This window comes from Schistocerca americana, chromosome 10 (assembly GCF_021461395.2).
Source record: "Schistocerca americana isolate TAMUIC-IGC-003095 chromosome 10, iqSchAmer2.1, whole genome shotgun sequence".
NCBI lineage: Eukaryota > Metazoa > Arthropoda > Insecta > Orthoptera > Acrididae > Schistocerca > Schistocerca americana.
Window position 1 is genome coordinate 175,763,130 of NC_060128.1, and position 21,203 is coordinate 175,784,332.

General features: G+C 38.4%; 1 protein-coding gene across 1 annotated transcript in view; it reads left to right on the forward strand.

Moving 5' to 3' along the window:
* The window catches only part of LOC124552358 (cytoplasmic polyadenylation element-binding protein 1), a 54,556-nt gene that overhangs the window by 15,699 nt on the left and 17,654 nt on the right, over positions 1 to 21,203 (forward strand). The window contains exons 6-11 of the mRNA XM_047126625.1: positions 2,248 to 2,572; positions 5,157 to 5,233; positions 8,440 to 8,595; positions 13,497 to 13,589; positions 18,671 to 18,836; positions 20,187 to 20,314. Coding sequence (XP_046982581.1) covers positions 2,248 to 2,572; positions 5,157 to 5,233; positions 8,440 to 8,595; positions 13,497 to 13,589; positions 18,671 to 18,836; positions 20,187 to 20,314 — 945 coding nt within the window. The remainder of the gene's footprint in view (positions 1 to 2,247; positions 2,573 to 5,156; positions 5,234 to 8,439; positions 8,596 to 13,496; positions 13,590 to 18,670; positions 18,837 to 20,186; positions 20,315 to 21,203) is intronic.

The following is a 21,203-nucleotide window of genomic DNA, read 5'->3' on the forward strand; positions in this document are numbered from 1 at the left end:
GTGGCTTTTATCAATCTTTTCTCCAGAGGCAGTCAATTTATTAGAATCGAAGTCTCTCATTCCGCACTAGTTTCAACTGCTCACTAAATTTCAAGTGCACATTTTCATCTTCTGGCACGTGTGGCATTATGCCGTAATAAAGAACCAAGCGTGAGATGATACAGTACTGATGCTCCAAGAAAATCTGCATCCTGAAAACTGCTCTGAAATCTTAATATCAGGTTGGTGCCTACTTAATTGTGAATCTGGACATATGAATGTGCACTTTAAACAGGATTATGCATTTTAGTATGGTGTATGAAATTCTGATATTCTTGGAGTATCCTATGTCTTCTATGACATCATGTAAGGTCCCTTAATACTTCATTTGTATGAACATTTGGGCTTCCTACGTCGTCATAGCTGCCCACGCAGAGTAACACCTATTTCCTGGTGCGCTATGGCAACTGCCGCAGTGAAGCTATTTCTAACAGGTCGCGGGAAAATATCGCGAATGGTGCTTTGAAAAGCATTAGCTTCAAAGTGATGTATCTTAAAGTGTAACATGCTCAAAAAAGACCAATAATATATGTGAAAGCTTAGCTTTTATTGTAGCTTGTTAATGTTAGACAAATGTTATATGTGAAAGCTTAGCTTCTCTTTTAGCTACACTATGTACGTAAAGTTAAATAGTCAACTTTTCCGATCTGTGTGTTCACACTACCTAACAATGATGTCGCTGTTGGCTGGCTGACTCAGATGTCCTATGCTTTCAATATCTGCCTTCGTTGGCTGGCGAGATCGCGTGACGTGAGCTATGACTGGCTCACAAAAGCGCATTTCAGTCTCGATTTCTACGGTTCAGAAACTTAACGTGCTGTTTCGAATCTATACTTTCGTAGTACGAATACAAAAATATGCAGCGTATCGTATTAGGAAAATACGCAGCATAAATGTTGCTGCACATTACAGATCTTCCCCACAGAGTTTTTTCATTCTCTAAAATTACACTCTGGTGTATAAAACCTTCACAATTTAAAGAATTGATATTTTTAAAGCTAAAAGTGAGAGAATATTGGCACTTACCATGGAAAAAGTGTATTTTCAACTTGGAAGAAGTGTGTGTTCACATTGAGAAAAGTGCGTTTTTAACTGGGAAATTCAGGATTTTTTTTTTCTTGTCTGCATATACGCCTTTTAGTTAAAAAAGTGAGACATGTCCTGGATCCTTCACATTGACTACATCCGCATATAGGTTGGACCTTTTTGTCCTTCATATAGAACCCCATGTCTGTGGCTGTAGAGTGATATGCCATTTCATAGAAATATTGGTTGTCATATTGATCTTTCCATGCTGCTGTGTGTATCATGATTAGCAGACAAATGAAAGCATATAAGAATGTTTTTTGTTATTACTTAATAAGCCCATTGTGGCAAAATTAATTGAAAATGATTTTTTTTTTTGTTTTAAAAAAACAATAGCCTCTTTCAGGAAAAAACTATCAGTATGTAAGTGTATACCCCAGCCAAAATGCATTTTATAATTTAATTTCATACAGTTCATATAATGTAGTTCTAGTTTCACACATTGCTAACGTTAAATGAGCAGGGTGGAATTTCTGATACTTACTTTCACTTATCACCAATGCTGAAGACTCTTCGCTTTGTTGGCTGTCTCATCTCGGAAATTATTTTCATTAGGAACTAACAGTAAATGACCTTCCCTCTGGTGTAAACAGTAGGTGAGCATGAGTGAACAGTGTATGTTGATGTTCAGTTTGTATTCACAGGCACTCATTTGTGGTAGAGATGACTATCTTATCTCTCAGCAGACCATCAAAGTAGTTCACTCACCTCTGTGCTTTGGCCCTCACTTCACTTGAAAGAAATGTTCTCAATGGTATGTATGTTACCTTGTTCTTTTCCATTCCCTCCAGTGGAAATACTTGTTCGCAGGTATAAGTGAATGGTAGTGAACACAAGCAAATTATTCTGTCAGTTCACTTGTGTTCTCGTCGATTCATTCTCTTATAAATGGTTAGGTTTACTGAATTGTTTTTGTGGTTATTCTGTAGGTTATGAGGCTAGTAGTTCTGACTGGTTCTTTCTGCCATGTGCATTAAATAATTACCTAGTTTCGCAGGTGTCACACAAAAAAACACATGCGCTTAGTCCATAGTTATTAAGACTACAGTGGGGACGTGGGTAGTGTCAACATTACCTTTGTGGTATATGGCGAGTTTGACATGTCAGTGTAATGTGTTCCAGGCGAGTTTCCTGTCGCAGTTCCTGCAGTCGCCACAGTCTCCAGACGGTCAGGCTGCCACCTGCTTCCCACTGTCGGCGCCCTTGGGTCTTTCCCTCTCTTCACCTTGCCAGCAGCGCAGCCCTCCCCAGTCGCAACAGCAGTCGCGGCGCGTGAGAGTTCCGTCGCCGTTGCACCCGCTGACGCCACCGGAGCTCGGGTCGCCACTGCAGTGGCGGCAGTCGCCTTCGCTGACTTCGCCGCAGTCGCGGAACTCTGGGGCGGGCAACCCCGGGGGTGGTCAGGTGTGCCTTGAGCGTGCGGCCCGCTTCCACAAGAATGCTGCCTGTAAGTTTGATCTGACAGAATAAAATTCTACTGTACACTTTAGGGGAGAAATTTGTACTTGTCAGTCTGTGGCAAAAAAGGGGGAATAAACCCACAGGAGGAGAGGAAAAAACAAAACTAAACATCACAGATTTACAGGGTATGTGATGTTACCTCAGTGATTGCAGTATTGAGTCAAATTTACAAATAAGTTTTCCATATGAACCCAGTTGTCAGTATGATGATGCACTGCTGTGGCCTCGATTTGTACACCGATTCAATTTTGGATGGTGCCACAAAGCCATTGTAGCCCATCTGGAGGCGAGAGGATGTGATATTGGAGCTGGTCCCACATGTGTTCTATCGGGGACAGATCTGGTTATCTTTCTGGCCAGTGGAGTAACTAGTCTACACTGGCATGTGTGCATATAAACTGCCTGCATGATGACAAGTTTTTTTTATGTTGAAAAATGTCACATGGAGGGTAACACATTACAACTTCATTTTTCAAGCTCCCCTTCCCCCAAATCTCAGACAGACCTGAAGTACGGAGGTTTAGGTTCGCACTTTTGTATTTGGTGACCCATCTGGAAGCAGTAGGTACAAAAGGCTGCTTTTAAATTCATTCTCTCTCTCTCTCTCTCTCTCTCTCTCTCTCTCTCTCTCTCTCTCTCTCTCTCTCTCTCTCTCTCCTTTTTTATTTAAATAACCTTTAGGTCAATGTTCAGTTTAAATTTTGTATCTCAAATTTGTGGTTGTGGATATTTAGTCACTTCACAATCCGTGCAACTGAAATCATTAATGTGCTTCCCATAAAAAGCAGTAGCTGTCAATAGTGATGGTGACTTCATCTTTCTTAAAACAAATGTAGTAATGGACGGGGGGAGGGAGATGAGAGAGTTGGTATTAAAGGATTTGCAGTCTTCGGTCCATAGACTTGTTTGACCAGGCTCTCCTGGTTTATCCTGTGCAGATCTCTTCGTAACTACTGCAGTCCTTTACTTTTACATGTTCCTGTTGACATGATTATAAATTTTTCTTCCACATAGTAACATTTTTCTTCCTGGTAGTAGGAATTCGCCAGAAATTCTGTATGAAAATTTGTTTCGTCAGGTTAATTTTCCTTAGATTTACTTCTGCCATCGACAGTTGTTTCTTACCAAATAGATAATTAAATCTACTATTTTTTGTGTGCACACTGGTAAACATTGTCCATTCTGTTCAACTTATCTTCCAAGTCCTTAAATGCCTGTGACGAAATGACAATGTCATGGTAAACCTTATAAAGTTTATTTTTATTTTCACTGAACTTCAAGTTCCCGTCCAAAATTACTCCTAGGTCTCCTGTACTACTTGCTCATTGTACAGATTATATACGATCAGAGACGGACTGCAACTGTGTCTCACTACCTTCTTGTAGACTGCTTCTCATTCATACTCTTCTGCTTGTAGAACAGCAATCAGGTTTCTGTAAACGTTCTCAGTAGTCCTGTGTTCATTGCATTTTATCCCTGGTAGCTCCCAAAGAATGTTCAGTATACAAAAAGAGAATGGTTTTTGGTTCTAATAGAACGCCATTCTGCTGCTCTGAAACAGTTTTCCCAAAATTTTCTTAGAGCTGTGGTGCCTGTCAATTCATGTACATAATATTTTGACAGAAATTGACCATGTTGAAACATTTGACTGTAATATTTGTTTATTTGTCAAAGAATCAAAGAATCATTTTAGTACATTGTTAGTACATATGATATAGAACAGTGTTAAACCTAGTTAATTTACAATACTGTAGTCATTTCGACTACATTGTTGATGTGATCAAAATGCATAATAATATTGGTTAGTGTACTACATTGCTTCTGTATGTGGTAACGGCAGTTAAGTGAGATGACATAAGCATGACGTAAACTATATTATGAAATGACAATTACTAAAATTTGGTGAATGAGGTATACTTATTGCAATGTTCGATATGTTCAGAAAGAACAGAAGCAGTGGAACTGTGAGGTTTATAACTGACACGGCAGCCACCCACAAGTATGATTATTTGGATCAAACTGTGACTGGTTTGATATTTTTACAAACCCATCTTCAGATGATTGTTAATCACGTTGTTGTTGTTGTTGTTGTTGTTGTTGATGATGATGATGATGATGATGATGATGATGATGATGATGATGATGATGATGTTGTTTTTTTTTACCTCATTTTGTATCTGTTTTTGGTTTATTGCACTAGGCTACATGACACATATTTTGTTAACTATTTCGTTAAGTTTATTCTTCCAGTACCTTACAGCTGCCTGTGTGGAAAAATGTCCTCATCGTTCAACGAATTTATGGTTGTGAAGCAGATGCTCTTTGTGTACGTTTCTTTGATTGAGAAAAGAGATCTAAATATGGTCCGGTATTTTGTGGAACTACATCAGAAACATTAAGATTTAATCCCTTTGTGCCCCCCTCCCTGTTTTCAATAAATTTTAAGTCTGTCCAAAGAGTGAAAGAAAATATAATCTGGGCTCTGCTTCAGACCATAGAAAATGACCTGATGGTTTTGTGGTAGTACAGTTAATGAGAATTTCACCAATGTCTTTGTTTCTGTTTCGTAGCTCTGGTTGATGCCACCTGCACATGGAGTGGAACATTACCACCACGATCTGTCAAGTCTGGTGCCTATTCGTGTAAGGTAAAAGAAAGCATTATAATTATACAACTGTAAATATGGTTACTGATGTATATGCAACATTCCTGTCATATATTTAATAGTTGTAATTGTGTAAAGATAATTAACAACTTATTCTGCTCTCATTCTTCCTCTGTCCCTGAAATTAATTTAAAGGTATGTTCCCAGTCATTGTCTGCTAAGGAGTACAAGGACAAGGAGGACAAAAAGAAGGAAACTTGCGCCTCCACCTCCACACTCTGCATGTACTACTCCTGTGCCAAAGTTGGAGATCCCTGTGGCCCCCTGAGACACCTTATCTCCCCAGACAATGTGACACAGAATCATGTGTCAGTGGATCTCCATTGTCCATTTCTCAGACTAAGACTAATGTGAAGCTGTATATAATACTTGCCACAATCGAAACAACTGCTATATTTGCTAGTGGTATTTTCGTGTTTTGTGTAAAACTTTAGAAATATGACCCTTCCAGGATTCGAATAAGTGATCTCTCTCTGCATTCGGATGCATTATCTGTGCCGAGTGTCTTCTACAGAGGAAACCGGTACTAAGTTTTGCCAAGAATAGTTTTATTGTGTTTTGGGTCTTAGCTCAACTGACAGTCAACAATCTGGTTATAATATAGGGACCCATTTGCAAAAATTCTAAAATTCTTAAGCTCTGATTGAGTTTAATGATGTTGCAAGGAGCAGGGAAAAGAATGTTAGTCATTGCAAGTATCACTGTTCTAAATAGGTGTAGCACAAACTCGACAAATTTTGCAAGGCTTCCAGTATTGGCGTTCACAAAATTCCTTTCTATTACTACTTAAAAGTTGTAATTGTGTTCTCAATCACCAGATAGCTAAGCTGCTTGCTGAAATACTTTGGCTAATGCACCTGTATCACAAACATAGCCTCATCTTAAATGTTATAATCATTCAGAGTAACAATAATTTAAACCATGTTTTTAACACAGGGAAAACTCCACATTGTAGAAATGTGGAGCGGCAGAATATTTTTGAAAGTGGAAATCACTATTATCAGTTTAAACTTGACATTGGTCTTGATTGGAGCATGTTGAGAGCAATGAGACCATTGAGCTCTCTCAATGGAGGAAAATGGTCCATACGCTGTCCTGTTGGACAGAACATGTTAACTTTCTGGGAATCCTGGATGTGTTAAGAGTTGCATGGGGATTCTCAGCAGCATTCGCAACTGATAAGCAGCAGGTGAATTCTAACACAGGAAGTTTTTTTTCTGCCTGGTTTACCACCATTTCAGCAACTAAGGACAGTGGTGCCCCTGTGGCATTTTCCAAACTTGCCAGCACCATATTAAATAACATCCCTGGTAGTTGGTCTTTCACATGCTGTATCATGTGTTATGTTCAGCCATTTACTTCCACTGAATTTTTAAAATGTTTCATGGACTTTACAATTACCCTGTATCACTTCTAGTTTCTTACCATTTTCAGTGTATTTGGTTGTTGACCCAGTTACTATATACAATTATTTTTGCACATTATCTCCTAAGATTGCCTGTTCCTGCTTTTGCAGGGATGAAGGAACTTCATTGAACACTGTTTAAAATCTTTCAAGTTTTTATATTTTCATAACTTTCAGAAATATTTACATAATTGTGAAGTGCTCCACATTGTACAGAGGCATTAAGACTTCAGAGTTGGTTGTATGAAGAGACCTGAAAGTATCCTGTTTTGTGCATTTCACACCAGCAGACCTCTGCTTCCCATAAGGGAATCATCCACGGTACATTAATTAGCATTTGATTTATAGTGTTGCCTTGGTTGAAATGGAAGTCCTTGGCCACTATAGGCAAATTCATAAATTGTGAAATGGTGTGGTCCGTGCAGGTAGAGGTAGTGACAGAGGCTGCTTTGTTGCAAGTTCAAAGTGACAATCGTGGTAAGTACTTTATGCTTGCAGAAAACTTGTGTTCTACACATTCTGTTTCTGTGTAAGATTTGTCACTTATCGCTATCATCGGTCATGACAACTTGCAACGAAAGGAATAAAAATTCAGTAAATAGGTTGCTACTATGACAATGATTAGTGGTAGCTCTGGCTTCAGTGTTCAGAGCAGAGCACTCAGAACGCTAATTAATACTCATTGGCTGTTGGAGTATGTATGCATCAGGTGTGCAGAAAGAATCTGAACTCTTATCACTATTGTTCATGACTCCAACTGTAAAATTGTGGAGAAACTTGGTTACGCAGAGGTTGTAGTTGTGATACTTTTTCCTCAGGTATAGGTAGATCATACATTGCCAGACTACACTAAACTCTTTTGTGCAGTAATAAAAATCCCACGAAGAGAACAGTAGTACTCAATGTAAACACTTCTGTGAAGCCTGTTGCTATTAACAGGTCTCATTGCCCAGCTGTAGTCACGGAGTTCTTGATGTCACTCTTGGGAGATGATATCTTATTTTCAGTAAACAGATTCTCTCTCTCTCTCTCTCTCTCTCTCTCTCTCTCTCTCTCTCTCTCTCTTCCCCCCCCCCCCCCCCCCCCCCCCCAGCCCCCCCAAACAATAAGCCTTAAAACTTGGGGGTGGGGAGTTGTCATTGCTGTGGAAAGCAAAGATGCCTCAGTTCCTTCAGAGAACATGTGGAAAAACCTTTGCTTGTGTTGGGATATATAATAATCTTTTAACAGTTTTTAATGTTGTTGTAAGGATATGACATTCCAGATCTAACACCCTATATGGTAGTCTCTTAATGTGCAGAAGTGTTACGTAAGTAGTGACTGTGGCAGGAGTTACTCAGTAGACAAAATGGACGTAGGTTATTAACTGACACAGCTAAAGTATTCCTGCATTATAATGAACGATACTGTTAGTAGTCACTGTTGTAAAAGAGAATTAAAGTTGGTAGTGCCTGAGGATGTTAATAATCTTGTAAATACCACCCTTGTTTCAGAAATGTGTTTGAACGATTTGATGTGTTTGAACGATTTGATGTGTTTGAACGATTTGATGTGTTTGAACGATTTGATGTGTTTGAACGATTTGATGTGTTTGAACGATTTGATGTGTTTGAACGATTTGATGTGTTTGAACGATTTGATGTGTTTGAACGATTTGATGTGTTTGAACGATTTGATGTGTTTGAACGATTTGATGTGTTTGAACGATTTGATGTGTTTGAACGATTTGATGTGTTTGAACGATTTGATGTGTGACAGTGTAACCGGTTAAATGTGCCTGCAGGTATTCCTTGGAGGAGTTCCTTGGGACATGGGCGAGGCAGCCCTGGTGAATGAACTTCACCAGTTTGGCCAGATACGCATAGAGTGGCCAGGCAAAGAACAGTCGGCATCACAGCCGAAAGGCTACGTTTATGCCATTCTCGAGTCTGAAAGGAAGGTGAGCTGAAACTGTTGCTGTATTGTTCATTCTGGAATTTTGAGAACTTCTGAACTTTCAGTTGTTAATGGGTTAGTTGGCAAATTACTAGGATAAGTAATAATAGGGAGAACTGGAGTGGTTCGTACAAGATATTTGAAATATTAAAACCATACTATACTTCTCTTCAACCCTGGGAGTTAGTTCGCTGTGAAGTTAGACTTGCAGACATTTCTTAAGACATGTCAGTAAATCTTCGCCACAAGGTTTGTCCCAAGACCACAATAGGAAGAAGCTGTGTGGGGAGGGGTGGGATTGGATCAGATAGGATGTGGTGGGATGGGGTTGGATGGGATAGGATGAGATGAGATGATAGGTGTAAAAGATAGTCCTGGGGAAGCTGTAAGAGGAACTGTGAGTAAAATTGGTGGATAAGTATTACACACCAAACTTTAGATGTAGAAGTATACTGTACTAATTAAGATGCTTGTGTTCCATGTTCAGTCAAGACATGCAGCTTGTAATAAATTGCTTCTAGGATCTTCCAAGGATATTTACGCTGATATCATATTAAAGGGAAAATTCACTTGTGGTAAATGTAAAATCTAACAGCTTCAAGAGCAAAGATTGTTTTTCCAGCTTTGTGTATCTGTAGTTTCTAGGGTCTGGTCTCATGCAGGTATTTGCACTTGATACTTCAGCCATTATTTAAAATGCTCTGAAGTGGATGTATCTATCCTAATTCTCTATAGATAGTTTCGCAATGTCAACACACGCATGTGCTCTCTTCACAGCTATTGGAAGGTAACTTTTTAGTTTAGTTTAACCTGTGATATGTTGCTAATTGTATAAATACAGAGAAATGTCTTTTTAATGATATCAATATAATGGAAGGAAACATCCCACGTGGGAAAAATTATATATAAAAACAAAGATGAGGTGACTTACCGAACAAAAGCGCTGGCAGGTCGATAGACACACAAACAAACACAAACATACACACAGACATAATGTCTGCTTGTGTCTGTATGTGTGGATGGATATGTGCGTGTGTGCGAGTGTATACCTGTCCTTTTTTCCCCCTAAGGTAAGTCTTTCCGCTCCCGGGATTGGAATGACTCCTTACCCTCTCCCTTAAAACCCACTTCCTTTCGTCTTACCCTCTCCTTCCCTCTTCCCTGATGAGGCAACAGTTTGTTGCGAAAGCTTGAATTTTGTGTGTATGTTTGTGTTTGTTTGTTTGTCTATCGACCTGCCAGCGCTTTTGTTCGGTAAGTCACCTCATCTTTGTTTTTATATATGAAATGTCTTTTTATTTATTTATTCCACGTGATCTGATGGTACACAGTGTGTTACAGATGTCAGAAAATATCAGTTAACATTTTCAACTTATAGCATCCTAATGTATTATATTGCAAAGATTGGTTAAGTTTACTTCACTCCATTGCTCAATGTTTTCAGTTTAACATAAATAGCAAGATTACTGTTCTGAGTATTCATTTATAGAGTAAAAACAGTGACACAACAAATGACTTTTGCTAAATTTTATGTTGTCTTCGATGGACATATTACTAGTGGGAAGATTGTTGAACAGTTGGAGGCCCATGTGGAAAGCTCCCTTTTTACACAGTTGAATGTTTGTACGTAAAACATGCGGATTTGAGTTTTTCCTGGTGTTGTGTTTATTTATTTCATAATTTTTTACGACTCAGAAAAATTTGTCTCAAGAATGTATAGGCAAGGCAGTGTAAGGACTTCCAACTTTCTGAAGATGGGTTTGCAAGAGTGTATGGGTTTGCTCCCAGTAATAATCCTCATTGCTCTCTTCTGGATTTTGAATGTGCTCAGGGTAGTTACAAAATTTCCCCAGAATATCACACCCTATTTTAGGTGGGCTTGTATATAAGCATAGTACGCGCTGGTTAATGGTTTCAGGCTAGCACATGATTTTAGTACACTCAATGCATAACAGCCACTACTAAGTCTGACATTTACCTATCTTGTATGTGTTTGTATGTATTTCAGGTTATTTTGAACCCACAGACTCAAGAATTTGAGAACAGTGTCAGTATCTATTGGCTGGTTATTTAGTGACAAGTGGCTGAGAGGAATTTGCATTTTGTGTTGCGTGAAGGTTCGTGGAAGTTGTCTTTATGGTGTTGATAGTTAATCTGTTGATTTTAGCCCAGTTGCTGAGTTGTCCAGTGACCAAGTTCACAGCTTTTTGCACAGCCTCTGTATTCTCCCCTTTGAGGAGTAAAGTTGTGTCATCAGCAGATATTATTGCTTTGTGTGCATCTACATTCACACTCAAGTCATTAATATACAGGAGGAAAAGTAGAGCTTCCAACACTGAGCCCTGTGGTACACCTTGCTTTGCAGTTTTATTACTTGATAGGATTTCGGTTATTAAGTTGGTTTGTCTATTAGTGTATTTCATGCTGACTCTCTGCATCTAATTGGTTAGGAATGAAGCAATCCAATTGTTTGCAGTTCCTCTGATACCATAGTGTTCTATTTTTTCCAGCAATATTTTGTGGTCAACAGCGGCAAAAAGCTTTGACAGATCCAGAAATATGCCTGTTAGGAGTTGTTTTTTTATCTAACAGATCTAATAGCGTATTTATGCAATCATATACTGTTGTTGCAGGAGATTTGTTGCTTCTGAACCCAAATTGAGCTATACTTAGTAAATCTCTCTCTCTCTCTCTCTCTCTCTCTCTCTCTCTCTCTCTCTCTCTGTCTCTCTCCTTTTCTTTTTTTCCCCAATGAAGTCCATCAGTTTTTTGTACATTATTTTTTCCAAAAACTTCAGAAAAGTGGGATGAGATTGATATAGGCCTGTAGTTATTCATATCTTTATCACCACCTTTTCTGAAGACAGGAATTACTTTAGAAAGTTTCAGAGCTTCAGGGAAAGTACCTGCATGGAAAGAACAGTCACTGAGGTGAGTTAATGGTTCAGCAGTTGTGTGTACACAATTTTTGACGACAGCTGCTGGGATACCAACAATTCCAGCTGAATATGAATTTCTTAACTCTGAGGCCTTTTGCAACATCATTTTCAGTGACTTTGGTAATGAAAATTGACTCAGCACATGTGATATTTTGGGTTTGCTGGTTGGTAGTTTGTGTTAGGATTATTTTTGACCAATTTTTCAGCTATGCTCGTAAAGAATTTGTTGAAAGAGTTCACCACAACTTTGGGATTAGATATAGATTCATTGTTGAGTTTGATTTCTATGTTCGTGTGTGTAGCTTTGATTTCCCATCTTTCCCTTTTTATAATATTCCACATTGCTTTTACTTTATTGCTGGATTTGTCAATACACTCATCATTTTGCATCCTTTTTGCCTGTCTTACCACTCTTCTTAGGATACATGTGTAGTTTTTATAGTATTCTGTTAGTTGGGGGAGTCACTACTTTGTTTCCATAACATGTGGAGTATGCTTTTATGTTTGCAAGAGATTTTTATAGCTGGTGTAATCAAAGTCTTGTTTGTTGTATTATTATTTATTCTTACTGGCTTTTGTGGAAAAACGTCTTCAAAGTGGTGGATCATTGTGTCAAGAAATATGTTGAATTTCATGTTCACATCATTGGCTGCGTACATCTCTGTCCACGTTTCTTTAGTAAGGAGGACATTTAGCTTGTTAAAGTTTCTTTGAGTGAAAAACCTTCGTAAAGTTTTAGATGGGACTGAGTTTGAGGTATCTTTGCTAACATCGACCTTTAGAATGACAGCATGGTGGTCGCTGAATGCTGCATTGTATACTTCTAGTGATGGGTTAAGTTTATTTCTATTTGCAAAAATTTGATCTAGAGCTGGGTGTTATTCTAGTGGGCTCATTTACAAGGCCATGCAGATTATAAGTTTTTGCAATGTTAATCAGTGTCTCCCTGTTTCTGATGTGGGTGTGAGCGTCTATATTAAAGTCACCACATACAATTACATCCTGTTTCCACTGACTTATTTTGGATAGAAATAAGTCTGTCTGTAACAGAAAATCATTAATACTACTGGAGGGGGGGGGGGGGGTGCGGACGGTAAATTGTAGCTACAATTAGATTTAGATCTGTAAGCTTTATGGCTGCACATTCAAAGGTCTTGTCTGTTCCTATTTCCATTAGGGTAGGAAGTGGGCTGTATTCAATGTGTTGTTTTATGGAGATGGCAACCCCACCATGACCATTTGATCTGGTGTAGTGTTTACACAATTTGAAATTTTGTAGTGAGATTAACTTAACTACACCAGTGTGTGTGTGTGTGTGTGTGTGTGTGTGTGTGTGTGTGTGTGTGTGTGTGTGGACACACACACACACACACACACACACACACACACACACACACACACACACACTTAAAAGTTTTCATATAAAAAGATATGTTTTAAGAAATCAAAAATTCTTCATGTTTATGCCTGCCAATAATGGGGGTTTGAGGTGGGAAGGAAGGGCTCAGACATAAAGGAATTGTGGCCAAAACAGATACTGGGGAGAAGATAACGAGCACTTTATAATATTTGTAGAGTAATGAGTTAAAAGAGAAGTTAACAGTTCAAAATAAAAAACGTGAAAATTAGAAGATGCAACTTGTTGTGGGGAGCACAATTTTACTGGATGATGGCAGAAACAAAGGGGGGAGGAACTGTGAATGAAGAACGTAACAAGAGATGATTAACTAAACAAGGAGCACGAAATGGAAGAGTTTTTTACTAACTAATAGATCGTAAAAAGTGAGCTACAAATGGTGAAATTCAGTCAGTATAATTCCGTGGTCTTGTTAGCATATGGTATGCAAATTTTTCCCATCTTTCTTTTCTTTTAAGTTCTTAATTAGTAAAGTGATCAGAGTGTGAGTATAGGAAAGAAACGTTAGAATTGATCGGTAAAACTTCCTTTGTCTTCTTCTCTTCCCAGGTTAGAGAGCTCCTGAATGCATGCACTCAAGAGTTGACGAGTGGTGGCAGCTGGTATTTCAAGATATCCTCAAAGAAGATGAAAGCCAAGGAAGTAAGTCGACCAATACTTTTTTAAAAAAGCTGGCTTTAATGAGGTTAGTTCCAAAAAATTGTGTGCGCGCGCAGATGTGCCTCTTATTATGCTACTTATCATGAGCCACTGGCCTCGCCACATTGCAAGCACTGGTTCTCACCTGATCACTAAAATTAAGCAATATTGGGCCCAGTCAGTACTTGGATTGGCATTATGGTTTGGGGAGAGCAAATTACCGAAATCGAGTGAAATTGAAAGACATGCTCTAGGCCATTTCACTATATGGCATCGTTGTTGTTGTTGTTGTTGTTGTTGTTGTTGTTGTTGTTACTTCCATCAACATCACTTTAGTTTGAAACTAAAGGGATAAAATTGAAGACCTTGGCTGTAAACAATGGTAAGAGCAGTCCGTGAGAAACAAGAGTGGTACTGCATGTAGAACATTGCAAGTGTGATATTCTTTCTTCATGCTAGCTGAATGTTCCATGGTGAACTGAGAAATGGCAGCTGTGCCGCTAATTTCAAATTTTCACTAACAGCAGCTCTGTCAGGATGTGAGCATGTAAACAGGGGCTAGTGCCAAAACTACGGTTGCCAGTAGCAGTAATGTGTGTAGTGTTCATGCCACAGGAATGCTTTTCAGGTATGATTTATACAAATCTGAAGATAACTTGGATAATTAAAACTCGGATAAAGATCCTGGAAATGTTCTTTAGAATGCAAATGTGCTTTCAAAAGTGATAAAGGTGAGTAACTCTTTAAGGAAGTAAATAATGTTGTGTCCCTTACCATTGTTTACTAGATTTACCTGATAGTGCGATGTCAGAAATGTTAAATGACAACCTATTTGAGGTTGTTAATGCGATTATTTTCTAACTTGTTAATGCAAATCTTAATATCGTAGATTGAAAAAATTCAGACCATTTAAATTTGTATTTTTTAAAGTATTAATGGTAATGTTTTGTTACCTCACCCTGCAAAGAAACTGTGGTAGGTAAATGGTAACTCATTTTAAGCGCAGTTTCTCAAAACAACCACCTTGTCGCTTACCATTGTTCACAGCCGAGGTCTTCAATTTTATAATACTATTCATGAAATAAGCACCTTTGTGAATCCTAACATTATCATTTGGCCATAGAAACTTTGCTGCACTTTCCATTACTTCTAAGCCTTCTTTCTTTCATTGCTGCTAAGTGGAGGCAATAATAGTGTTGGGGGAATATTCTATAATCAATTTTGGAACCCTGCAAGGCATGGAAAGCATATTACTTAATGTGCTTCACATTGGGAAACTTACTGTATTTGCAATGGAATTAGACACTTTTAATCCTAACCTTTCAAGTACGCACAGTCCTCTTCAGTTTAATTTTTTAAGTGAAATGGCAGGATGGCTTCTCAAAACAGAGCCACTGCCTGCTCAGGATTTTCAGGTCTAAGAAATACTTAACACTTAGGCTCTTTACATGTAACAAGGAAACCTATACCGAAAAACATGGATGTTTTTACATTTTCAGCTATTACAACTCCTACAAAGTTAACAGTAATGAATTCAGAGTTTCATATTTATTGAGGCATGTAATACCATGTTCTTAACTCTACATCGCTCGCGCGGATGACACTCACCATCCACATGACTTTCCCGCTAAATTTTGTCTGACAGGGCAGGATTGAGATCACGCCATTTTCAGTGCCTTTCTGTTAACTCTCCAGCAGTTGGCTCCAATCATTGTTAACTTTCAATTACGAAAGATACATTGTTTATCAAACATTATTATAGTTTGGATGACACAAGTTATCCGCGCAAGCTCTGCTGCCGCAATCTGAAACAAAATATGTCTGTATTACTTTCTAGGTTCAATCGATCATTCATGTGCATAAATTTGGATTTCTTGAAACTGACTGCAGTTACCTTCCATGTTACCTTGTATTCTCTTTATCTTTAGATTGTGGAAGAAATGTCAAAAGCAAAAATACCTCAGACAGAGTTTAGTAGAGATACAAATGTATGGTTGGAATGGTTCATTGAGCTGAGTGATGAAGATGCTCACAGTGATAGCGCTGACTCAGACTGGTGACTGTGCTCATGAAAGCGGTCATGATTCAGGAACAGAAAAAGTGCCAGAGAATGGTGAATATGAGTCACAGGAAGAAGTAACTCAAGAGGATGCATTTGTTTTGGGGAAAGATGGAGTAACTAAATAGAGGAAAAATAAAAATCCTACCATTGTTAGCAGATCTTGTAATATGACGCATTTGCCTGGACCAAAAAATCAAGCTCATATAAAAAAAGACAGAAATAGAAATTCTGAATTTTTTGTTGGATGAAAACATAATAAACATTATCGCATCATGCACTAATATATCCATCACTGAAGTTCATGGTAACTTCTCTAGGGAAAGGGATGCTAAAGAAACAGATGTGATAGAGATCAGAGCTTTCATTGGTTTGTTACATCTGTGTGGATCTTAGAGATGTTCTAGGAAGAGTATATCGAAATTGTGGGATAACTGAAAGGGGTAACGGACTTGAATTATGTTGTTTATGCATAAGTGAAAACCAATTCAGGTTTCTGTTGATATGTCTTAGGTTTGATAATATCCATGATAGAGGTGTTTGCAGATAGACTGACAAGTTGGCTCCTATCAGAGAGGTGCTTGAACTATTCACAAACAATTGCCAAAAATGTTTTTCACCTATTGAATATCTTACTGTTGACGAACAGCTTTTGGCATGTAGAGGAAACTGCCCATTCCATTCAGGCAATATATCCCTAGCAAACCAGCAAAGTATGGGTTGAAAGTGGTTTGCTTTGGTTGATGTAAAAACAGCTTACACTTTGAATTTAGAACCGTAAATCGATAAGCAACTAGAGGGACCATCTAATGCCAGTAATTCAGCTGAAGATATTGTTCTTTAAATGGCCGAACTGTTTCAAATGTTAGAATATATTATACTGTGTGCAAATATTAAATGTATTAGAGTTAGATTTAATAAAAAATCATAAAACCAGCCATAAAGACCATTCAAAGTATACAAATAGACTGCTTGCTTTGTGGATGACAACTGTCATCCGCACAAGTGACCATGTCATGAATTTTTGTGCGAGTAATAGAGGGTTAAATTAAAACACACTTCCATAAAGCCATTTGTATGACATTCTTTTTCAAAACAGGAAAAGTTGGGCTGGGATGTGTACAGAATCTTTCAAAAACCTGCAGGATTCTTTTACACTAAATGTTAGGTACATGTTTGAGAACCTTTATACAACAATTTCCTGTAATTTATGCAGTATGACTTTGCTCTCACTTCACTAGTAGCTCGTCTTGCTGCACCACACTTCTCCAGTCAGATTTCTGCCCCTCTTATGCTACTCGTATTGTGAAGTTAACTCCCGTACGCTATGGTGATGTACAAGTAGGAGAAAGAGAACCCATGCTTTGTAACTTCCTTACTCTGTTGGAAATATAGATTAGTTTGATCGTTTATGTTCACAGAATTAGTTAAAAAAGAAACCTGTGAAGGTGTATTGTCCTTATAAAAACTAGATGTATTGCCCAGATTATCGTGAAAAGAGCATTAACTGACAGGCAATTGGCGGTCATCTACCTGTTCTTGTAATGTGACATTTCTTCAATCTTCGCAATGCTAAAGCTGATGTCCAGGGTATTAATGCCACTGTTTTCCCTTGAGGTGACTTGATGTCCACCCTACTCTTGAGTTTCTGCTGTAAAACTGTGACGTTGCATTTAGGTGCAGTGTTCTCAACTGACATTTCAATGAAAGTGCAAAGTATTCTGTTTCAACACATTCAGCCTGAACTGTTGAACATACACATTGTACAGAGGGGTCAGAATTCTTCAGAAAGTTTTACTACCTTCAACAGTCGAACTGCACGTTGCCATGTTGAGGCAGCCAGGCATGTGCTCAGCAGGAACATCTCCGAGTAGAGAAACATGCAAAGAAGTAACCGTACCATTTCAGCATGGTCACACTGCATAGCACAATTTTCTTTGCTGTGGACGTGACTGATAACACAATGTTTTATAATGGTAGATACATCCACTGCAAAAAGTTTCCTGAAGACTGAAATGTTTTGTGTGCTGTCATATCTGTGTAGAAAGTAAAAGATAGCAATTAGTGAACTATATGAAATAAAATCGTGATAACTTCCGAATGATTTGTGCTAAGACATTCAAATTGACTGGTTGGCTGTGGGGGCATGATGGGAATTAGTATTTGCTGTATGGTTTGGTTTAGTGGCAAAGGCCACTTACATTTGGATGGGTTCATCAGTGCGCAAAATTGGCACATTTGGGGGGATTCAGAATCGGCATTTTGCAAACGAGACCTCCTTTCACTCTCAACGGGTGACGGTGTGGTGTACAGTGCCCATCACAGAATAATCGGTGCGATATTCCTTGATGACATGGTGATTACCGAATGGTACATGAAGGTTTTGAAAGTGATTTCATCCCCATTATCCAAAGTGACCCTGATTTCGACAATGTGTGGTTCGTGCAAGATGGAAATCAACCCCATTGAAGCAGGAGAGTGCTAGATTTCCTGGAGGAGCATTTCGGGGACTGCATTCTGGCCCTGGGATACCCAGAGGCTACTGGTGTGGGCTTAGATTGGCCGTCACATTCTCCAGATCTGAATATGTGCAATTCTTTTTTGTGGGGCCATAATAAAGACAAGGTGCCCAGCAGTAACCCCAAAACCGTTGCTGAGCTGAAAACACCCATTCAGGAGGTCATCGACAGCATCAATGTTCAGATATTACAGTGGGTCGTGGAGAACATAGCTATTCGTCTGTGCCACATCATCGCAAGTGATAACAGACACGTTGAACATGTCATAACCTAAATCCAAATATCTGTAGTGACATTTATATGTTGAATAAAGTGTGCCCACACCATAGTTCGTACTTCCCCCTCCCCGGTTAGCTCCATAATTGTCACCCTGTAGACTCACATTGAAGCTGTGCACTTAACTATGCTGCAACCACTATAGTAAATGCTTTAACTTACTTACATGTGAATATTTAATGTTTACTTCCTCTTTGTCCTTTAGACTCATTATTGCAAATGTGTTGCAGGTCCAGGTAATCCCATGGCTGTTAAGTGATAGTAACTACATAAAGTACACTTCACAGAAGCTGGACCCACAGAAAACTGTATTTGTTGGTGCTCTTCATGGAATGCTAAATGCTGAGGGTTTGGCGAAAATAATGAATGACCTTTTTGGAGGTGTGATATATGTAGGTGAGTTCTTGCACAAATGAGGTCATATTATCTACCAAAGGCTAAAGTTTTTAAATTCATGCTTGTGACCATTTCCACTCCTTTGCATTGTAACATAGTTCTTGCCAAATTTTGAGGTAATACTGTTATTACTAATGTAGTTTGTATTTTTGGTGGCGTTCCTATTCCACAATTACATTGTCATCACATTATTTCATTTCCATGCGTATTACTACTTTTTATAATTTGTTAGCTCAGTGATTGGTACCTAATCAGTATTTATGTGTAAGTCAGATACTTGGCACCACAGTTTGTCTTGGAGGAAAATGAACATGTTATAATGAACTACCTTTCCTTTTATCATGAATTTAAAATCTGTAAGACTTTCAACAATTAAAAAAGAAAAAGGAGTGTAACTGCTGAAAATATTTGAACTTTGAGCTGTCACAAGTGAATATTAAGCTAGTTTGCTTTTTCTCCATTTGCAGATGTATTTGGGTTTTTGATATATTTTCCAAAACTGAGTGGGTCGTACAAATTGAATAACATCGAGGATATGCTTTAACTCTGCCTTAGTCTCAGAACTAGTCTTCCGTTTTTTTTGCTTAGTACTTGCTTGTCACCTAAGTTCTCAATCCTGATGCATTGTTTTCTTCTATTGAGGATTTATTTAGTTTCCTGTGTAGGTGGAATCTTTATTTCTCCTACGTATGTGTGCGCTTCTACAGATTTTCATTTATCCATTAACCAATCCTACTTTGCTCTTTTGCACTTTTTCTCTAATTTTTGAGCCGTGTCCACTTCATTTGTTGCATATATATATATTTTCTCCTTTCGTCTTTTAAATTCAAAATCTCCTGTCATCCAAGGGTTTCTACTGGGCCTCATATTTTTACTTGCGTGGTTCTATGCTGCTTGCTTAGTTAAATGAACAGTTAAAAATCAATCCTAAGACTTCACCAGCACCATTTTTCAGAGATTGTACTGTGCTCCTATGGAGTTTTGCTACCTGTTTGATGAGACATCGAACTAAAATAAGAGTAAATAGTTACATACATAGTATGCACCATTTCGTGATGAGGTTTGGAGTTTTGCTATGTGGGTTAATAATCTGTGTTGCACCGAGGGAGCAAATTTCAGTTTTATTCCAGAACGACATGGTGGTAGCGTCTTACACTGACCTTACTCATTCTCGTTGCTGGTGCTAATAAAACTGATGCAGCCACACTTGATGGCACAGAGAACACTTGATGACACAGAGATTTAAAAAAACTTTAATTTTGTGTGTTAGGTACTTAGGGCTTTGAGCAACCAAATTTTTATCTTTCTGTTTTTAAAGTGGAATAATTTATTTTACTTGGTAATTTTCAGGCATTGACACAGACAAATACAAGTATCCAATAGGCTCTGGCCGTGTGACCTTCAACAATCCTCGTTCATATATGAGGGCAGTAGTCGCAGCATTCATAGAAATAAAAACTCCTCGTTTCACTAAGAAGGTAAGCTATTTATTTTCTGATGTTTTCCGTAGCTATTTTATTTTTATACATATTCAAAAATATAGTGGGCCTGTGCCATTGGGCTCACATTCTGTTGGTGGTGGATTTTCAAATTCTGGTCTAGGAATCTCAACTTAGAATTCTGCAATGTTTTTAAAGTACCCCAGCCAGATTCCAGGGTGAAGAATGTCTTGTAATAAAAGGAGGATCTGAGATTGCAAGATACAGGTTGTTTCAAAAGATTCATCGGATTTCACAAGACTGCATCTACTACACAAATAAAGATAGAAACTCGACATCTGTTTTAACTTGTGCATGGACCTAAAAAGTACTTATTTTCAATAGGACTGTCAAACTTTAAAAGCCTATGTCTTTATCAGGCGTGCCGTCAGGGTGCTTTTTACAATTATTTTTAGAAACAGAGTTGCAGTTTACTGTCAACAAATGTTCAGTGTGTACTATACCCATCAGACACATTACAAATTGCCAGACAATGTTCAGCTTTCACAATTTGTGAGCGCATCTAAAGTTACGGTGTTCCCTGCTAATACTGTGTAGCATCATTGTTTAGTCAAAAAACTACTACTACTACTACTCCTTCTTCTACTACTACTACTACTACTACTACTACTACTACTACTAGTAGTGCATGTGTGGTGGCTACTGTCTCTGGGCACTATGGCAGTGACTGCTAGCACCCATGAGCGTTCGTACTGTCCGTAACCCTATGCCTCCTTCATGTGGTGAATAGCAATCTATCCTTCCCCTGTTGTTATTCCATCCTGGGCTTCCACTAGTATATGTGTATTACCAGGGTAGGTAGCTTGTGTACTTAATTACTAAATTATTGCCACAAATAAATACCATAACTGGTACTTAAACAGATGCT